Source organism: Prionailurus viverrinus, chromosome B2 (genome assembly GCF_022837055.1).
Source record: "Prionailurus viverrinus isolate Anna chromosome B2, UM_Priviv_1.0, whole genome shotgun sequence".
In the NCBI taxonomy this organism is placed as follows: Eukaryota; Metazoa; Chordata; class Mammalia; order Carnivora; family Felidae; genus Prionailurus; species Prionailurus viverrinus.
In genome coordinates, this window is record NC_062565.1 from 34,096,594 (window position 1) to 34,115,475 (window position 18,882).

At 50.3% G+C, this 18,882-nt stretch overlaps 2 protein-coding genes across 4 annotated transcripts; both read left to right on the forward strand.

The window, feature by feature from the left end:
- The first annotated feature begins 1,321 nt into the window (after window positions 1-1,321).
- On the forward strand, window positions 1,322-13,300 carry FANCE (FA complementation group E). 3 transcript variants are annotated; one of them, XM_047860695.1, is made up of 10 exons: window positions 1,322-1,759; window positions 4,958-5,579; window positions 6,157-6,201; window positions 6,492-6,551; window positions 6,846-6,989; window positions 7,353-7,476; window positions 7,687-7,765; window positions 9,354-9,420; window positions 10,686-10,811; window positions 12,789-13,300. In XM_047860695.1, the coding sequence occupies exons 1-10, from the start codon at window positions 1,512-1,514 to the stop codon at window positions 12,888-12,890; spliced, it is 1,617 nt and encodes a 538-aa protein (XP_047716651.1). In that variant the 5' UTR covers window positions 1,322-1,511; the 3' UTR covers window positions 12,891-13,300. The 3 variants fall into 3 exon arrangements, with proteins under 3 accessions (XP_047716651.1, XP_047716652.1, XP_047716653.1); XM_047860697.1 differs by having other exon boundaries at window positions 1,635-1,759; window positions 4,921-5,579; XM_047860696.1 differs by lacking the exon at window positions 10,686-10,811.
- Window positions 13,301-14,247: 947 nt separating this feature from the next.
- RPL10A (ribosomal protein L10a) lies at window positions 14,248-16,995 on the forward strand. The gene is made up of 6 exons (XM_047858378.1): window positions 14,248-14,336; window positions 14,700-14,774; window positions 14,866-14,946; window positions 15,305-15,453; window positions 16,310-16,482; window positions 16,793-16,995. Exons 1-6 carry the CDS (start codon window positions 14,332-14,334, stop codon window positions 16,961-16,963), a joined length of 654 nt encoding a protein of 217 aa, XP_047714334.1. The 5' UTR covers window positions 14,248-14,331; the 3' UTR covers window positions 16,964-16,995.
- The last annotated feature ends 1,887 nt before the right edge of the window (window positions 16,996-18,882 follow it).

Consider the following 18,882-nt stretch of genomic DNA (forward strand, 5'->3'; position numbering starts at 1 on the left):
CCTCTGCATGAAATGTCTCCCCACAGATCTCTCTACCTGACTTGCTCCCTTAACTTCTTCAGGTTCATCTTGCCTGCCTACCTATTTAAATTCACCTCCCCCACCCCTGCTTCCCTGCTATATTCTTCTTGAAAGCACTCACCACAATCAAACATTCTACTGTTTACTTATTAGTTGTCTCTCCTCACTGGAGTGTCAGCAACAATGAGGTGTTTGTTTTGTTCCCTGAAACCCCAGCCTCAGGTGCTCAGCAAAGATTGACTGAATGAATGGATGTGTGTGTGACTGCAGAAGCTGGGAGAATGGTAAACACAAACTGGAACCCAAAGTGGGGTTTGTGGGGTGCTGTGGAGCTCTTCTCCCTCTCTATTCTTATCCTCTGTAGTGATTCCTCCTAGCCTGCTACTTCAGTAGAAGTCTGCCTCCTCCAGCAAATTTCCTTAAAACTGAAACCTTGGGAGGTGGAGCTACTCCCTGCTCCTTGTAAACAACCAGAGCAAGTGGGCTTCTTGGACTTTGTGAGGAAGTTCACAGCAAGGCCTTTGGCCATATAGTGTCGGGTTTTACTACCACCCCATTCTGAGGGATAGTTGTGCATCAAATATTTCTAGAGGACTGAAACCTTAATGATGGCGGTTGATGGCCTGTGGAAGAGGTGACATCAAGGCAGGTTGGTAAATGGTGACCAAATCCTATCGCAAAGATTGTGATCTACACATAACATGGACATCAGATAAAATTAAATGATACTTGGATCCTGAAGAACAACAGGATTTCTGGGGCGCCTAGGTGGCTCAGTCAGTTAAGCGATGCACTTCAGGTCATGATCTCATGGTTCGTGGGTTCGAGTCCCGCATTGGGGGCAGCCCGAAGCCTCTTCGGATTCTGTGTCTCCCGCTCTCTCTGCCCCTCCCTTGCTCCCGCTCTGACTCCCTCAAAAATAAACATTGAAAAAAAAAAAGAACAACAGAATCCCTCACATCCACTCAGCACCCCCACCTCCCGCCCAACTACTTCAGGAAGTGTGGAGGAAGGAAGGTGTAGATCACAGGCAAAGATCCACCCCTTCACCAAGCCCCGCCCCACTCCACTACCTCCGGCAGGACACCTCCTACAAGCTACACGCGAATTCCCACATTGTGGCCCTGCCCTCACCGCGGCCCCGCCCCATCCGCGGATCTCGCGGGGCCTTCCTCCCGCCCCCTTACTCCGTTCCCAGACTCTCTGGCCAGGATCATTGCTAGCCCCGCCCCTTCCGGCCTACCCTGGCCGCTCGCTCCACGTCCGGCCCCGCCCCTAGCCACACCCCGCTCGGGACCTTTCTAACACTGGGCGCGAATCTCACCGGCGGGTGGTGCTCAGTGTGCGTCTCCGAGCGCCGAGTGTGGCAGGTGCGGGAGGACACTCTTCGCGGCGTCGGGGCAGGCGCTGGGGTCCTGCTCCCTTTCTCCAGTTGTCGAGGCTGAGGTCGGGAACCAGATCGGCAGCTGGCGCAGCACCGGGTCCCGGGCATGGCAGCCTCGGAGGCTGCACCCACCCTGACTGAGGGCTCGGGGTCGGCGCCCTGGGCGCAGCTGGATGCCCCCGCCCGGCTCCTGCTGCAGGCGCTGCAGGCCGGACCGGATGGAGCGCGGCGCGGCCTGGGCCTGCTGCGGGCGCTGGGCAGTCGCGGCGGGGAGCCCTTCGGCTGGGGCCACGTCCTCGAGGCGCTGTGCCAGGAGGAACCCGTCGTGGAGGGCCCGGACTGTCGCCTTGAGCTGTAAGTCATCTGGTTGTGGGGCGCGGCATTTCTCCACGGTCCTGTGAGGCATGGGCTGGCGCCGCCCACTTTTCTAGATGAAGAGACCGAATCCCGGAGCGGTTAATTGGTTCCCCTCTGCCGGGCGTCCCTGCCGCGCACCCTGTAGGGAGGAGCATCCAACAGACCTTTATTGAGAACCTGCTGGGTGCCGGGACGCAGCCGCGAACCTGCCTGGAAGACACCCGCCTTCCGCTGAGTGTAAATGAGTAATTAGAAGCCAGTCGGCCGGGGGCGCCTGGGTGGCTCAGTTTGGTTCGGCGTCCCACTTAGGCTCAGGTCAGGTCAAGAGCTCCTGGTGGTTCATGAGTTCGAGCCCCACCTCAGGCTCTGTGCTGACGATTCAGAGCCTGGAGCCTACTTCGGATTCTGTGTCTCCCTCTCTTTCTGCCCCTCTCCTGCTCACGCTCCGTCTCTCTCTCTCTCTCTCTGAAAAATAAATATTTAAAAAAATTAAAAAAAAGACGACACTGGGCTCAAATAGATTCTGTTCGCAGATTCCCATCTCTAAAGAAATGGAACGCATACCTCCAGCGTAGGGATACTTGCCTATAACAAAGTGTACACAAGTGTAAAAATAATGCCCAAGGGGTGCCTGGGTGGCTCAGTCAGTTGAGCCTTTGACTCTTGAATTGGACTCAAGTCATGGTCCCATGGTTTATGGGATCCAGCCCCCTGTCCGGCTCTGTGCTGACTTGGTGGAGCCTGCTTGGGATTCTCACCCTCTCTCTCTGCCCCACCCCCAAATAAATAAATAAAACTTAAAAAAAAGTAGCGCACATTATACAAAAATAGACATTTAAAACGTGGTAAGAAAACGGACCATCTGTTGAAATGGCTTTATAATGTCGAATTTTCAAAGCACAGTGTACATTCTAGGGCAAAATCACTTTTCTTAAGGATGGTGTTCTTGATAATTATAGTCTTTGGTATGACTTTGAACTTTTAAAAAAATTTTTTTTTATGTGACAATTTCTGCTAGGAGAAGGGTCAGCTCTGCCATTTTCTTATTTGGTGTGCGTCATTTACTGGCATTCAGTTTCTTTTCAGTCATCCTTATAAGTTGTGTGTCCATTTAGTGAGGTTGGTGTTGTTAAAAAACAATACCGTATCCATAAATTCCTTTAATTATCCTAATTAAAGTGCACAGAAAAATTTAAAAAGTGACTGAGGTGCTGCCTTCAGCCTCTAGGGGGCTCTGCACACTTGGATACCCCTCCCTCAAAATTGGGCTGGAGACTGGAAGGTGAAGGGCCATTCCATACATTAAATATTTATGATAACTAACTTCTTATGTTTTAGGTAAGTAGAAATGTAAGTTCTAATACTGGCTTCCCACACCCCACTTTGAATTTTTTTTCAAGAAATGGCTCAGGAGGACTTTCTGCATCCCCAAATTGGAGGTCATAGAAATGTTTGTCCAGCTGTCTGGCTTTTTCCGGACAGAATAAGAGGAGGGGACTTAATCTAAGGTCTCTGGGTACAACTTTACTTCAGTATAATTGGTTTCTTTCATAATCTCATGTATTTTATTTTGTGCATTTAACACTTATTTTGATAAGGGGGTTCGTGCACACACAAGAGTTATAAGTCCTTGAAGTTAGGATAGGGTCTCCCCCACCTCTGTACTCCTAATCATCCTCTACCACAAATTGACCATATTTAAAAAAAAAATTTTTTTAATGTTTATTTATTTTTGAGAGAGAGAGGCAGAGCATGAGCTGGGGGAGGGGCACAGAGAGAGGGAGACAGAATCCGAAGCAGGCTCCAGGCTCTGAGCTGTCAGCACAGAGCCCGACCCAGGGCTCAGACCCATGAACCATAAGATCATGACCTGAGCCAAGTCGGAGGCTTAACTGACTGAGCCACCCAGGTACCCCAAATTGATCATCTTTTTAACTTTTACTTTAGTTTTCTCTCTCACTTAAGTGGTTGGTTTTCACAAAGAAATAAAAGTCAGATTTTCTTCCTCTTTCACTCATCCCAGGTGCCCCTTGTGTATGATGATAAGCAGCCCTGCAAAGTCCCATAGAGAGGATTAGAGGCGTGATGGCAGGTGGGCTTGATGTACCCATGACTTGCCACACCAGTAAGCCTCGGGTCCCACAGCGTCTGGATTCGTGCCTTTACAGCATTACAGATGGCTACACTGCTCTGTCCACAGTAGTCCTTGCCGATGTCTGGACACTTAATTCTGAGAGTTAATTCATTCAATAAAGTGTGTACCAAGTGCCTGATGTGGGCTAATGCTCTGCTGGGTACTGGGACATGGAGGAAGGAGACACTGCCTGTGCCTCTCAGGAACTCAGCTGGGTGAAAGGAATGTCACAGCTAGACTGATGTAACCTTGTGAGTTCCAGGGGATTGCCAAGGAGAGCACAGGGCTGCAGAATAAGCACTGCACAGCATCCTAGAGTGTTATTATTTTACTTTGGGCCTTGGTGCATCCCACAGCACATTCTTTTTGTTTGTTTAATTTTATTTATCTTTTTAAGTAAGCTCTGTGCCCACCCTGGGGCTTGAACTCATGACCCTGAGATCAAGCATCACACGCTCTAGGGGTGCCTGGCTGGCTCAGTTGGTGGAGCATGTGACTCTTGATCTTAGGGTCTTGAGTTTGAGCCCCCCCCCCCATGTTGGGTGTAGACTTAAATACATAAATCGTTTTACAAAATTAAAAAAGAGTCACATGTTCTACTGACTGAGTCAGCCAGGCACCCCTGGGGTATTATTTTTATGTAAAGTTTGGGAAGGGACTTTTTTTTTTTTTTTTTTTTTTGTAAAACAAGCATAGATCTTTTGTAGAGTAGGTTTCAATGTGAATTTTTGAGCTGAACTAGGAGATGTCAAAGAGCAGAGCCTAGCATAGAATACATGAATACATGCTCAATTTAAAAAATACTGAATTGTTCAGAGAAATTTTGGCTGTTTAGTAATAGTAAAATGAACTCAAGCTGATTTAACAACAACGTAAAATACACGCTCGATAAATGCTTGTTGAATGACTGTCATGCTGTCCCCCTCCATCCATACTGACTCGCAGGTACTGCCTCCTAGTTACCCTGTCTGTCCATTGCCATCTAACCTGTAGCTCTATGCAGTCTGTCCTGTGCTCCTTCCAGGAAGATGCTCTTGACTGCTTGTCCTCCTGCTCCCCAGGAAGCCACTGCTGCTGCGATTGCCTCAGTTATGCCAGAGGAACCTGATGTCCCTGCTGATGGCTGTTTGGCCGTCGCTGCCTGAAAGCGGACTGCTCTCTGTGCTGCGGATTGCACAGCAAGACCAAAGCCCTGACCCTGACACCTGGCTCCGGGCCCTGGGGGAATTGCTGCGAAGGGATCTAGACGTTGGGGTATCGACTGCGGGAGCATCCCCATTGTCTAAAAGCTGCCAGAGACAGCTCCAAGGCCTGTGTAGGCGGCTGGGCCAGGGAGGCAGGAGGCTGAAGTTGCTCCAGACTCCGGATCCTGGAGAGGAAGAAGAGGAGGACAAGGAGGACGAGGACCCCCATTGGCCTGGGAAACGCAGAAAGGGGCCAGAGGAAGAGCCTGCCAGGCCTGAGGGGGAGAGGGCCCCCAAAAGGTTCCGATATTTGGAAAGGGAGGAAGAAGGTCACAAGGAGGAGAGACACGAACCTGAACCTTTGGAATGCCTGGCAGATGGAGGAGGTACATTGCCCATTAAGAACCAGCCTGTCCAGGCTGAGCCCAGTGCGGCTGGTCAGAGTCTGGAGGATGCCAAGGGCCTAGCTGAGAATTTGGAGCTGCCCAAAGCTATCCAGGTACTAGGGTGGGGAGGCTGGCTTTAGAGGGATCCTCCAGGAGTGGGGGGTTTATCCAGGGTCAAAGCTGGTTGGGAGACCATTTCCCAACTGGGATAACTGTGGTCCATGGAGCAAGGGGTAGGAGGGTGGGGTTAAGGGAATATAGTCTCTGCTCCACAGCTTCTGAGGATGAGGTAGGAAGGGAGTTATTGGAGGTGGGGAACCTTTGGCCTAATGATGTACAATGTGAGGTTAAAGGGTGCCAAGCAAGAAGAGAAGCTCCAGAGCTATCCTATGGAGAGGGCGTGGGACTGTGCCGTGTTCGGTCTGTCCTCCCGACCCAAGGCCTGGGTCTTACCCCCATTAGGGTGGGTGCAGAGAGGTCAATCTACACAGCTGGATTTCCATGGGCCTTGTCTACTTTGAGTTCTTAAGTACTTTTCAAGGTTAGGCTTTGTGTTCTTGTTCTTCGTGAATCATCTTTGCCCCCTAGCTCCCACTGACCCAGGGCCTTCTCTGGAGAGGGAGCTAGGGCTGGGCTTGGGGCCACACTGTGCTGGTAGGGACTCAGCAGTGATCAGGTTCTCCTCTGCAGGACCAGGTTCCCAGGCTGCAGCAGCTGCTCAAGACCTTCGGGGAGGTAACTGACCCCTGCTCACCATTGCCCTTCTTCCACCTTCTGCCTGGATTTCAGCCACGCCCAGGAGAGCACAGGCTGTTTGGACAATGAGGGTCAGGGTGAAGGTCTGAGGACCGTCACCGCAGGGGCTCTTCTTGGCCCAAGTCCAGATATGTTGTCTAACCCCAGAGCAGTCCCTCTCCTCTGGTAGCATCCAGGGTCCTCACCCACCCACTGTGCCAGACAAAGGGGTGGTCTCTGACTTGTCACCAGGGGCTCTGCCAGCCCTAACATGGGATTTGCCTTTCCAGGGCTTGGAGGGTGCCCCTCCAGTTGAGCTACAGCTTCTCCACGAATGCAGTCCAAGCCAGGTGAGTCCAGGAAGACGGCCTGGCCTGAGGATATGTCCCCAGCCTTTTTCCACTTACATCTGTGTTTCCTTGCCTCGTGTGGGAATTTGGGGAGAGGATTTTATTGGGTTTTTGGTCTCTTGGGCAGGGGTCACCGTGTGCTTCCTTTGAGCCCTTGGCCCCTCACCATAGGGCAGCTCTCCCTGCCTTCCCTTCCCTTGGAGTGTCCTTGCCCCACCCATTCTGCTGCCCAGTTGGCTTGAGACCGCCTAGCAGAGACAGACCGAGTGTCTATGTTTCCCTCCTACTTGGCAGATGGAACTGCTGTGTGCCCAGCTGCAGCTCCTGCAGCTTTCGGACACAGCTCTCCTGCAGTTCTGCACCTGGCTTCTGTCCCTTTCACCAGACCTTAGCCTCAGCAATGCTACCATTCTGACCAAGAGCCTCTTTCTAAGTCGGGTAGGTGCATTGGGATACACTTGGCATGCTGGGGACAGTGGGGGAAAGAATGTGAGCCCGCAGAAGAGTGTGCTTGGGAGGAGGGGTTCCCAAGGCAGCCTGGGGCACAGAAAGAGCATGGACCTCCAGGCCCTCTCTCCACATGGCATCTCATTCCTCCCTTGTGGGCCCCAGACCCTTCCAGAAGCTGAAGGGATTTAGGAGCTGGGGAAGGGAACTTTTTGTCCTCCCATGTGAGTTCTAAATACAGAATTTTTGTTTTTTCTTTGTAACGTCGATCACCATCTGAAATATGTCTGATAAGCATTTATTACAGGGAAGAAGAAATGAATTAATTAATATTTTCCTCCCCACTGGCTGTAGATTCTGTCCCTGACTTCCTCGGCCTCCCGCCTGCTCGTGACTGCCCTGACCTCCTTCTGTGCCAAGTATGCTTATCCTGTCTGCAGAACCCTTCTTGGCCCCGTGCTCCAGGCCCCAGGAACTGGTAATTCTGGAACGAGCCCCGGCCCAGTAGTTCTTCCCTCTCTGTTCCCAGCACCCTCACTCCAGGGTGGCCCTGGCAGTTGTGTATTCAGTCGGTAAGGTTACCTGCTGCTTCCCTGACGATGCCCCCCTGTAATGAGCCAGGCATTCTGTTCCATCCTCTCCTACCATTTCCTCCCAGACTTCCCTTGTTCTGCTTTCCTCTACCCAGGTCCAGCTCAAACAGAGTTACTCTGCTGCCTTATGAAGGACGAGGCCCTGGAGCCAGACACGCAGGTTCTAATGCTGGGGTAAGTGTACAGGCCTCCGTGCTGCCCCCACCCGCTCCCACTGGCCAGGCTGGCTCCCGGCATTCTGGAGTTGGAGCTGGCTGGGTACCAGGCCCTGTGCCTGAAAGACCGGCAACTGCACAGCTGATGCCCCTCTTGCTGTTGCCTGGCCTGTCCTCCCTCCCGTGGGCGTGTGCCAGTTGCCATCCCGTGAACCTTCCCAAGGCCAGGGTTTCAGTCTTCCATGCCGGGTGCCTTGGAGAAGGTAGAGAAGAGGCTGGGGGTCCCTGCTCCTGAGTAGTACACAGTGTAGTTGGCACAGAGGTTAAGAGCACTGGCTCTGGGGTCAGACAGATCTTTCTGACAGGATTTCAAATCTCAGCCTTGCCTTGGTGAATCCAGACAGGTTATTCCATCTCTGTGAGCCTGTTTCCTCATATAAAAAAATGGGAATGATATTCGCTCCGTGGGATTTTTTCTAGATATCAAATGTGGTAATGCACATAGACCTCCGCACAGTATTTGGCCCCTAGTAAGTGCTCAAAGATTGTTATTAAATTGGTGTTTGGTTTGGGTATTAAAACTGGGGAGTCGGGGCGCCTGGGTGGTGCAGTCGGTTAAGCGTCCGACTTCAGCCAGGTCACTATCTCGCGGTCCGGGAGTTCGAGCCCCACGTCGGGCTCTGGGCTGATGGCTCAGAGCCTGGAGCCTGTTTCTGATTCTGTGTCTCCCTCTCTCTCTGCCCCTCCCCCATTCATGCTCTGTCTCTCTCTGTCCCAAAAAAAATAAATAAACGTTGAAAAAAAAAAATTAAAAAAAAAAAAAACTGGGGTGTCACAATCCAGACATGTAGGAACAATGGGGAGCTACAACCCCATTGGACACTAATGTGAAATGTAAAATGCTAACTGTAACATGAGAAGGGGGCGGCCTGAAAAACAACGTCCGCCACCACTTATCGAGTACGTTGTCTGTGCTTTAAGTTCATTATCTCAGTCTTCATGCCGTCCTGTGAGGTAGGTGCTGTTGCTGCCTTAGAGTTGGGAAAACTGAAGCTCAGAGTAGTTAAGGGACGTGGTCAGAGGTCACACAGCCAGCCAGGGATAAAGCCTGGGATCTGACTCAAGACCGTCTACCCACGAAGCCACACTGTTTCCATGTGATGCACTGCCCATGCGTGCACGCAGAGGACTGTGCGGTAGAACAGGAAGCACAGTAGAGTGGCCCTCACTGTGGTCTACCTTTTCCCTGTGCTCTGCAGGGCATGCCGCCTTCTCTAGAAAGCCTTCATAGGTATCATCTCGCTGCATCCTTGGCTCACCCTCACCTTTGGTACCTGGGATGCTCTCTCCACTCCTGCTTATTTTTCAGGGAACCTTTGTACACCTCACGCCAAGTCCTTCACCATCCCTTCCAGGAGTCTTGGGCTGTAGTCTTCCCAGCACCGAGTATGGGCTGGCTACTGAATGGCCGCCAGCATCGGGGGCTCTGAGTACTTCCTTGGTTGGCTGGGGATCTTGGCTGTCTCCAGTGCCTGGCACTGCCTTGGGGTAGAAGCAATGGATTCCCAGGCTTAGGCCGGTCTCACTGGAGCCTGTGCTTTTTGCAGACAGATCTTGGAGCTGCCCTGGAAAGAGAAGACGTTCCTGGTGTTGCAGTCACTCCTGGAACGGCAGGTGAGCAGGCTGCCCTGGGGAGGGGTGGACCGAGAAGTGCTGCAATGCTGTGGCCGGGCGTGGGGCTACCGGGTTTCTGATCCCTCCAGTGGTGGAGGGGCAAGCAGAACAGGTGCCCCCTGACGGTAAGGGAGTCCTGGGGCCGGAAAGGCTGCTAACAGAGAGCTGACTGCCTGGTAAGTCCTAGCTCTGCCTCTTACTAGCCATGTGGCCTTGGGGAGGGACTTTTTGATGTGTTTGTGTATAAATTTAATTTTATTTTTGAATAGGTTATAGATCCTTTTGTTCAAAAATTGTAAAGCCCAAAGGATATGGTGAAAAATATTCCCCCAGCCATCCAGGTCCCCTCTCCAGGGCTAGTCAGTGTTACTAGTTCCAGGGGAACCCTCCCAGAGGGTTTTTCTATATAAGGACATGTGTTTAAGTTCACTTTTTCCTTGCTTTTTACATAGATGGTAACACACCAAGCTCAGTTCTCTGTACTTTGCTTTTTTATTTTATTTGTTTATTAAAAAAAATTTTTTTTTTAACATTTATTTATTTTTGAGACAGAGAGAGACAGAGCATGAATGGGGGAGGGTCAGAGAGAGGGTGACACAGAATCTGAAACAGGCTTCAGGCTCTGAGCTGTCAGCACAGAGCCCGACGCAACCGCAAGATCATGAACTCACGGACCGCAAGATCATGACCTGAGCTGAAGTCGGCCGCTTAACCGACTGAGCCACCCAGGCGCCCCTGTACTTTGCTTTTTTAACCTGACAGTATATTTTGGTAATTTTTCCATATCACTACCTGAGTCCTACCTCATTTTTTTAACTTAGGTAGTTGACCTGACCTCTTTATGCCTCAGTCTCCCCATCTACAAAATGGAAGTGATGACACCCAAGGTTGGGGTGAGGTTAAAATCGATAATTGGTGTAAAGTGCTCAGAACAGTGCCTGATACATAATAAGTATCGATTACATTATTATTAAGGAGAGCTATTGTTACTATGCTGGCACTACCCCTTGGGACTCCTCACTCCTTTATACCTTAAACCACCAAGCCAGGCCAAGACCTATGTGCCAGGCTTTATGTGCATTATCTCATTTAATCCTTTTCGCCCTCTTTAGGATTAGATATCATGAACCTCATTTTACAGATGTAGAAACTGAGGCTTCGTGTGGTTAAGTGACCTTCCCGGGGTTACCTAGTTAGGAAGTGGTAGAATTGGGATTTAAATCCGGGGCCCTTTCTTGTTCTGTCCCATCTCCCAATGTGTGCAGGTGGAGATGACCCCTGAGAAGTTCAGTGTGTTGATGGAGAAGCTCTGTAAAGAGGGGCCAGCAGCCGCCACGTCCGTGGCCTATGCCAAGCTCATGCTGACAGTGATGACCAAGTATCAGGCCAATGTGAGTATCAGTAGGGCCATGAGGGCTGGCCCCGCTGCTCTGAGTGTGCCACCAGGGTGTATGTCTAGTGTTTGCTGGGGAAGACACCCTGAGTGTTAGCCAGGGAAACTATGAGTTCAAGCCTAAGACTGGGGAATGAGACTGCTTAGGAGTTCATTCATCCCAGCAACACCGCTGTGGGCCAGATGTTATATGGGGCACTGGGGAATGAATAGTGACCATGACGCAGTCCCGTCCTTGACTTGACACTCTCCACCAGTGCCAGGCTAGTGAGGCAGGAGAGCGATGATAACCAGATCACTGTAATATCTGGTAGGAGCCAGGTGAGAGGTGTGGGTGCTGGGCATTGGGTGGCAGAGGAAGAGGGGTGCAACTAAACCCTGCTTGTGGTTGGGAACTGGGACAGGCTTCTCAACTCTGAAAGGGTGAATGGTGGTCAGGGGCCAAGACTGAGGAAAGGGCATTTCAGGCAAAGGAAACAGTTTAAGCAGTGAGTGTCCAAGGGGTCTACAGGTAGTTCGCTGTAGCTGAGGCCTAGAAACGTGAGAGCAGATGGTAGCTGGGGTGAGGTTCAAGGCTAGAGTTAAAATACTGAGAGCTAATATTGCGTAGCCCCTGCTCCGTCTCAGGCACTGTTCTAAGCCCTTTGCTTATGTTAACTTGCTAGTTTATTCCATGTGTTAGCCCAATAAGAAGGTACCATTATTAGCTCCATTTTATAGATGAGGAAATTGAGACTCACATTGCCAGGCCATGCTAGCATCTTATGGAGGATGCTATAATTTGATGAGGAGCATGGAGTTATCCTGAAGGCCAGGCATCCTTGGCTGTTGGCTCTTTACCTTTTTGGGGGAGTCACAGGCCCATCCGATGATTTGATGAAAGCTATAGATCCTCCCAGAAAAATGAAACCATGAACACACATCTTATGCACAATTTCAGGAGGCTCCTGGATCCACCAAAGACCCTATGTAGATCCTGGAAGAAGGTCCTCCAATGTGAGGCATCAGTAGTTATCCCAGGGCTTTCAGCTGGAGTGTCTTGCTCAAATGTACATCTTATAAAGAAGCCTCGGACATCTGTAAGGAGTGGGGATTCAAGAGAAGACAGGGCAGAGATCTGTCAGGAGGTTGTAGCAACAGATCAGGGAAGAAATACTGGCCCAGAAGGAATGTGGCAGTCACAATGGAGTATCTTTGACCCTCAGTTTTCTATCTGTAAAATAGGAGGGGGGCACCTGGGTGGTTCAGTCGGTTAAGCGTCTGACTTCGGCTCAGGTCATGATCTCACAGCTCATGAGTTCGAGCCCTGAATCAGGCTCTGTGCTGACAGCTCAGAGCCTGGAGTCTGCTTCAGATTCTGTGTCTCCCTCTCTCTGCCCCTCCCCTGCTCACGCTCCATGTCTCTCTCCCTCAAAATAAATAAACATTAAAAAAAAACACAACTTTTTTTTAATAAAATAGGGTTGTACAGATTTTATGAAGTCATGGTTATAAAGTGTTCCTACATAGAAAGCACCCAATAATTGTCAACTGTTATTAACATGGCCGACTTGGGGGGGGCGCCTGGGTTGCTCACTCAATTACACATCGGACTCTTTGATTTTGGCTCAGGTCATGATTTCAGTTCCTGAGTTTGAGCCCTGCATCAGGCTCTGCACTGTCAGATTTTCTGTTTCCTGTCTCCCCCTTTGTCCCTTCCCTGCTTGGGTGCATGTGCATGTACACACTCTCAAAAATAAATATATGAACGTTTTTTTTTTAAATGTGGCTGACTTAGTAAGTTGTACACTTAACATCTGACCCCTGGTCCACTTGAACCCGAAAACTTAATCATAGTAGAATAATGGGTTTAGATATCTCCTCCATTGTCCTGGTGTCGTAGATTCCTCTCTCCTTCCTAAACAGTGCCATGAGGCAGAGGGGAAAGGGAAGGATCAGCTGCTGGAGTCCTGATAATTATCTTCCTTCTCCCCAGATCACTGAAATCCAGAGGCTGGGCCTGGCCACAGCCCTAGAGCTCAACACCACTTTTCTGAGGAAGTCCCTGCAAGCCGCCCTGAGACGTCTGGCTCCCTGACCATCCAGCAAGGGACCATACTCCTAGAGCTCCCTCACCAGCTTCCTGAAGGATACTTCTGCCCCTAGTACCTCTCCCTGACCCCTTGCCTGGGGCTAATGGCGGAACCTGCCATCCCTGCTCCAGGATGCAGAGAGGCCATCTTGGCCTTCCAGCCCAGGCAGGGTCCTGGGCTAGAGGGGTTGGATGGGCTCACTCCTTGTCACTTTTACTTCAGGCTGCCGGGACAGAAGCTTTCTGATAGGCCTCAGTAGAGTCAAAGCAGACCCAGAATACATGAATGATGCTTCAGGAGCCCTGGAGGTGACCTGTGTGCTCAGCACAAATATCTTATGCTCAAGTGTATGTTATGACCCTCTGTGTTCTTTCTGATTTGGATAATAATTTATTAAAAAGCAGATATTTAATAAAAAGCAGGAAGTTTAATGTCTTATTCAAAGCAGTGTCTGCCTTCCTATTAACTCTGGGTGTTTGTTGAAACCCAACACACCACCACCACCCACCTACTCAGTGACAAGGGGCATCTTTTTCCTGGTGAAATCCTCTGTGAGGGGAAGGTGACAGTTCTCAGGTTCGTTCATTCACAGTTCTGTGCGATAAGGTGTGATGCCACTCACCTCGGCCCTATGAGAGCTGTCTGTTGTGCACTGACCACCGGGGAATGGGGCCGTGAAGGTGGGTGCAGCTCAGTCTGGAGCTGGAGGCTTTCGAGGAGGAGTCTGTAGGACTCCTGGGGTTTCTGTGGGCAGAGAAGAGGATGGGGCCGGTTGGACCGAGGAAAGGGCAGAAAGGGTTGTGCAGTGCTGGCCGTGTGTGTTGTAGTAGCCAGGGAGGCACCTTGTCTATAGTAACTACTTAACGGGTAGATGACATTGAATCAGCTATCAAGTGAAAATTCATCACAGTACTTTCCCAGCTCTTCCCCACTGCAAGCTTTGAGGGGCCAGGAACCGAAGTTTCGTGACATTTCCCTTCTCACAACGTCCTCTGAAGCCCTGAGCCCCAGAGCAAGATGGTGAGGGAGAGGTCAGGAGCAAAACCCGCTTTTGAGACCCGAAGCAGGTGTGCAGGACAGGAGGAAAAGGGCAGAAAAGGTTGGAGAGACAAACATGGGGGAACTGCATGCTCTCAGCGACCATTACGGTGCGGTGCCCAGTACCAGCCTAGTAAGTGCCTGGCAGTGGCTGGCGCCAACGAGAATATTCCTCGCGGGCCACGGGGCTCCCAGGACCGCAGAATCTATCTCCCAGTGTTCGAGCCACTCTAGCTGTGTAACACGCGGCAGCGCCCTCCAGCGGCCGCAAACGGCTGGGCTCCCCGGGGATTGCGTGGCCCGGCCCTCGCGCTCAGAAGGAAAGCTACATCTCGCGAGAACAGAAGCCTTATTTGAGCGCATGCGCGAACTAAATTATTCTTTTTTCCTGCTGTTGTGTGTGGCGCTATGAGGTAAGTGGCACTTAGGGAGCCATCCACACTCATCCGCGCCCCCTGGCACCTTGGTGGGGGCAGACTTGCGGGCTAAATCGGGGGGATCCTTGCCTCTGCTTTGCCGAGGGGCATTTGTTGCCGGACGCCGCCCTGCAGGCCCGGCGTTCGAGTTTGAGCGCCAGGCCCGACCGCTAGGAAGGTATCTCTTCCTCCTGGCCTCCAGCTTTATCGCACCCAAAGCTCTCGATTTGGTGTCCGGAAGCCTCTTGGCGTGCGTCGTGAACCCTTCCTCCGTCTCGAAGCCTGAGACTTCTGACTACGCCGAGGGTGTTGATCGGCGCCTCCCGGGTCCTAATCGCTCGTCTTGATTCTCTCTCACAGCAGCAAAGTCTCCCGCGATACCCTGTACGAGGCGGTGCGGGAAGTCCTGCACGGGAACCAGCGCAAGCGCAGGAAGTAAGCGCGCGTCTCCGCGGGGAGGGCGGGCCCGGAGCGCGGTGGCTTGGGCAGTCGCGGGCGGCTGGTTAACTTTATTACCTTCTCTAAGGTTTTTGGAGACCGTGGAGCTGCAGATCAGCTTGAAGAACTATGATCCTCAGAAGGACAAACGCTTCTCGGGCACCGTCAGGTTGGCACCGTTCTGATCCCACCCAGTCCTCCGTGACCCCGTGCCCGTCGCCTCCCATCGGGCTCCCGGTTGAGCTCGAGGCGGCGGGCACGTGCGGCACTGACGCGCTTGGGTAGTTCAGACCCCCTGCTCCGGGCAGGCGTGGCTGGACGGACCCCCACCCTGGGTCTTAAAATAAGAGGGGAGGCGTGGGGAGGCCTTGGCCGAGCCCGCCGGCTAGTTTGAGAAGCCAGACTAGCTGTTGGTGAATGTGGACCTTCTGGGTAAGGCTCAGTGGCTGCAGCGATCCCAGACCCCTTCACCTGCTCTTGGAGTCCCAGGCTGGGTTTGATCTGTTCTGTCCCCCCCCAAAACGCAGGCTTAAGTCCACTCCCCGCCCCAAGTTCTCCGTATGTGTGCTGGGGGACCAGCAGCACTGTGATGAGGCGAAGGCTGTGGATATTCCCCACATGGACATTGAGGCTCTGAAGAAACTCAACAAGAATAAAAAGCTAGTCAAGAAGCTGGGTGAGTGTGGCTTGCTGTGGTTTTGTATTTGGGCAGACAGTTCCCATGGGAATGGTAGAAGAGTGGTATTTCTGCCATTGGGATTTTCATTTATTTGTTTTTTTAATGTTTATTTTTGAGAGTGAGTGAGAGCACAGGGGAGGTGCAGAGAGGGAGGCAGATGATCCAAAGTGGGCTCTGCGCTGACAGTGGAGAGCCCAGTGTGGGGCTTGAACTCCTGAACCATGAGATCATGACCTGAGCTGAAATAGGAAGCTTAACGACTGAGCCACCCAGGTGCCCCCGTCCCCCTCCCTCCCATTTGGATTTTTAAAATGATGGGAGAGGGAGTAGAATTGTGATGGAAAGGATCTGCTGTGGTTAGTTGACTTCTGATAATTTTTAACCTTTTAAATGTTCCTTTTTATGTTGGCTTTGAAGATTCTAATTGGGTTAGCTCTCACAGATGGACTAGTCAGGTGCTGGTATGTTTTGACTAGGGATTTCTATTTAAAACTGATTTCTTTTTCGTTTTTATCCTTTGTGTATTTTACAGGTAAGAAATAGGTGCCCTAGTTACTGTGAATCTAGAAAGTGGGAAGGCAGGATTTGAACTCAGTCTTAATGAGCATGTGTATTTTCTACTGAACATGAGGGTGGGTCAGCCTGGGCTTCTGACCAGGTTTCATGTGAATGTTGGACCAGTAAAACTCAAGAGGATAGAGAAACTGGAGTGAGAGGATTAAAAAAGACTTGGTACTTGGAGAGAGGGGTTAGCAGGGTGGTTAGGGGCCACTTCGTGGTTGGTTGACAGAGCCCTGTTTGGAGTTGCTTTCCGGGGCCAGATCCTAAGCATCCAACTGCTTCTCTTCACCAGCCAAGAAGTATGATGCCTTTCTGGCTTCTGAATCTCTGATCAAGCAGATTCCACGAATCCTGGGCCCTGGCCTGAATAAGGCTGGCAAGTTCCCTTCCTTGCTGACCCACAATGAGAATATGGTGGCCAAAGTGGATGAAGTGAAGTCCACAATCAAATTCCAGATGAAGAAGGTAAGGAAGGCTGGCTGGGTTGCATAGGTTAAGCACCACCCGTCCTGGAGTTCTCTAAGTTTTCCATTTATTTTTTCTGAATTCTCTACATGGGAGCCCTGGTTTGTGTTTCTGTAGATACTTAGGACATGTCACAGTCACTGAGCAGGGTTGAAGCTTTTAACATAGCCCTGGTCTTCCTGGCCTGGGGTCAGTAGGTTTATTAGTGACTGGAGGTCAATTTGGTTGGACCATCTGGCTTGTAGTTGTGCCTCCTCTCTTACTCTGTTGCATCTAGCCACCAACCTGATTGACTTTCCTCTTCCCACAGGTGTTGTGTCTGGCAGTGGCTGTTGGCCACGTGAAGATGACAGATGATGAGCTTGTGTATAACATCCACTTAGCTGTCAATTTCCTGGTGTCATTGCTCAAGAAGAATTGGCAGAATGTCCGGGCTTTATACATCAAGAGCACCATGGGCAAGCCCCAACGCCTGTACTAAGGCGCAGTTTAATAAACCCTAGTGCTACCTGCCGTTATCTGTCTGCCTGTGACTAGGGGAGAGGGAAGTGCTCTGTGAGCTGACATTGCATGCCAGAGCTTTGTGCTGATGACTGCAGTTCCTGGCACCCAGTGATGGCTAGTCCTTTTCTCCGTGCTGCAAACCAGGAAGTGCATTCTATCTACCTTAAAATTTAGGTCTTTTGGATACTTACAACATGTGACAGTATAGGACTACTAACAGGGACTGAAACTTCTGTACCCTGGAGGGGCTGATCTAGGCTAGGACTCCAGCCTGTAGTGCTCCTGCTTACTAGTAGAAAGGAGTCAGGGCCTTCACTGTGAGGACGTTGACTCTGTCCTTGGCAGCGTGCTTAACCTGTGCGCTGAAGTTGCTTCCCTTTTACACCATTGGTTCTTTCTGTGGGCTTTTTTTGTTTGGTTTTATCCCTCTAAATGGTGTGTTGAGGCTCAGTCTGTAGGGATCACAAGGACCAAATGGAGTTTGGATTCCTAGATTCTTGTCTGCAATCCTGATCTAGTATTTGTGTGACCCCAAGTTGAATACTGTATATTCAGGGGTGGTAATTTACTCGGAGATGTTCAGGAAAACACAAATAGATCTGTATTAATATTGTAATTCACCAACCTTGTTTTTTGGGGGAGCTTAGCAAGCGGGTAGAATTGGGCTGTGGAAACTTTTAGATCTTTGTACTTGGGTAGGCTCTGCGGCAGGCAGTTCCCTGTTCTTGCCTCCAACACCCAGTACTGGGAAGTTGGTTTTTGGTATGGGAAATACCTGTGATTTAACATGAGACTTGAACCTGCTTCATTTAACTTTGGTAAAGTAACAGGTTCATCCCTCCATCTCTTACTACAGCTGAAAGGCTAATCCAAAGTATATATAAAAATGTACCTTGAAACAAGCTTGAACCATGAACAATCCGAGGTTTTCACCAAAGATCTTTGAGGGTTTTTTTTTTATTGTTTTAGCTTTTAAGTTAGTAACTGTTAGTAACTTTGCTTACTGGTAAAAAAGCTGCAGTCTTGTCTTGTGATAAGCCCGGAATTTGGGGTCCTATTTATGCATAGTAAAGGTGATTGGAAGTTGACCTAACAGAATGTTGGCCATGTTTAACTCTGGGAGTAAAATGATTACCTGGGATTTCCTGGAGTTCTGTCATGTTTGTAATCAGAAAGAAAAAGGCAAATATCTTAACGCCTGGCCTCTCGCACTGCTGCTTATTAGGCACTGAATACAACCAAAAAGGCAGAGCCATGAGGCAGAAGCATAAAACCGAAGTCCTCCCTGGAGTTTGCTGTGATGGGTCCCAGCTGCATCTCTAGCGCCAAGTCCTAAGGGCCCTAGTGGGCAAAGCCTCTCAGAACCTGCAAACCACCCCAGAGCCTAAGACCAGAGAGACCTTTTGTTCCTGCCAGCAGTGGTGCAGTACTGAGCAATGCCTGTGGAGCCAAGGGTTTTTTAGAAGCAGTTTCTCATGCATGATCCTGTGTATCCTACCAATCAGAAGGCAATTCTCCAGAAAGTGTTACTAAAACCGCAGTTGCTAAATAGCAATCACATGTAGCTACCTACGTAGTGTTTGGTCATAGTATGTAAAGTCTGTTGGTCTGGTTCAGTTGAATTTAGATGCTGGTGAGTGGGGAGAAAGACCAGGATGGCTTTAGAATTAGACACACCTTCCTGTTTGAAATGAGCCAAGGATTAAAGTTTTTTTTTGTAAGTTTGGGAACTCCAGGGAAAGGTTAAGTGGGTGTTTTAGAAATACTTAGGGACTTGAGTCTTACTGGATTGATTTGAATCACCTGGATTTAAATCAAACCCATTTTATTTATTAAGCCTTAACGTTATTGGGGTAGGAATTCTTACCAACTATACTAAAATGCTGACCCACTACT

What these genes read in the sequence shown, in the direction of transcription:
- FANCE (XM_047860695.1), top strand. Translation starts at nt 1,512, where the DNA reads ATGGCAGCCTCGGAGGCTGCACCCACCCTGACTGAGGGCTCGGGGTCG. An exon ending in ACGAATGCAGTCCAAGCCAG is followed by an intron (nt 6,552 to 6,845) that starts GTGAGTCCAGGA and finishes CCTACTTGGCAG; the next exon opens with ATGGAACTGCTGTGTGCCCA. An exon ending in GCTCCAGGCCCCAGGAACTG is followed by an intron (nt 7,477 to 7,686) that starts GTAATTCTGGAA and finishes TCCTCTACCCAG; the next exon opens with GTCCAGCTCAAACAGAGTTA.
- RPL10A (XM_047858378.1), top strand. An exon ending in AACCAGCGCAAGCGCAGGAA is followed by an intron (nt 14,775 to 14,865) that starts GTAAGCGCGCGT and finishes ACCTTCTCTAAG; the next exon opens with GTTTTTGGAGACCGTGGAGC. An exon ending in CGCTTCTCGGGCACCGTCAG is followed by an intron (nt 14,947 to 15,304) that starts GTTGGCACCGTT and finishes CCCAAAACGCAG; the next exon opens with GCTTAAGTCCACTCCCCGCC.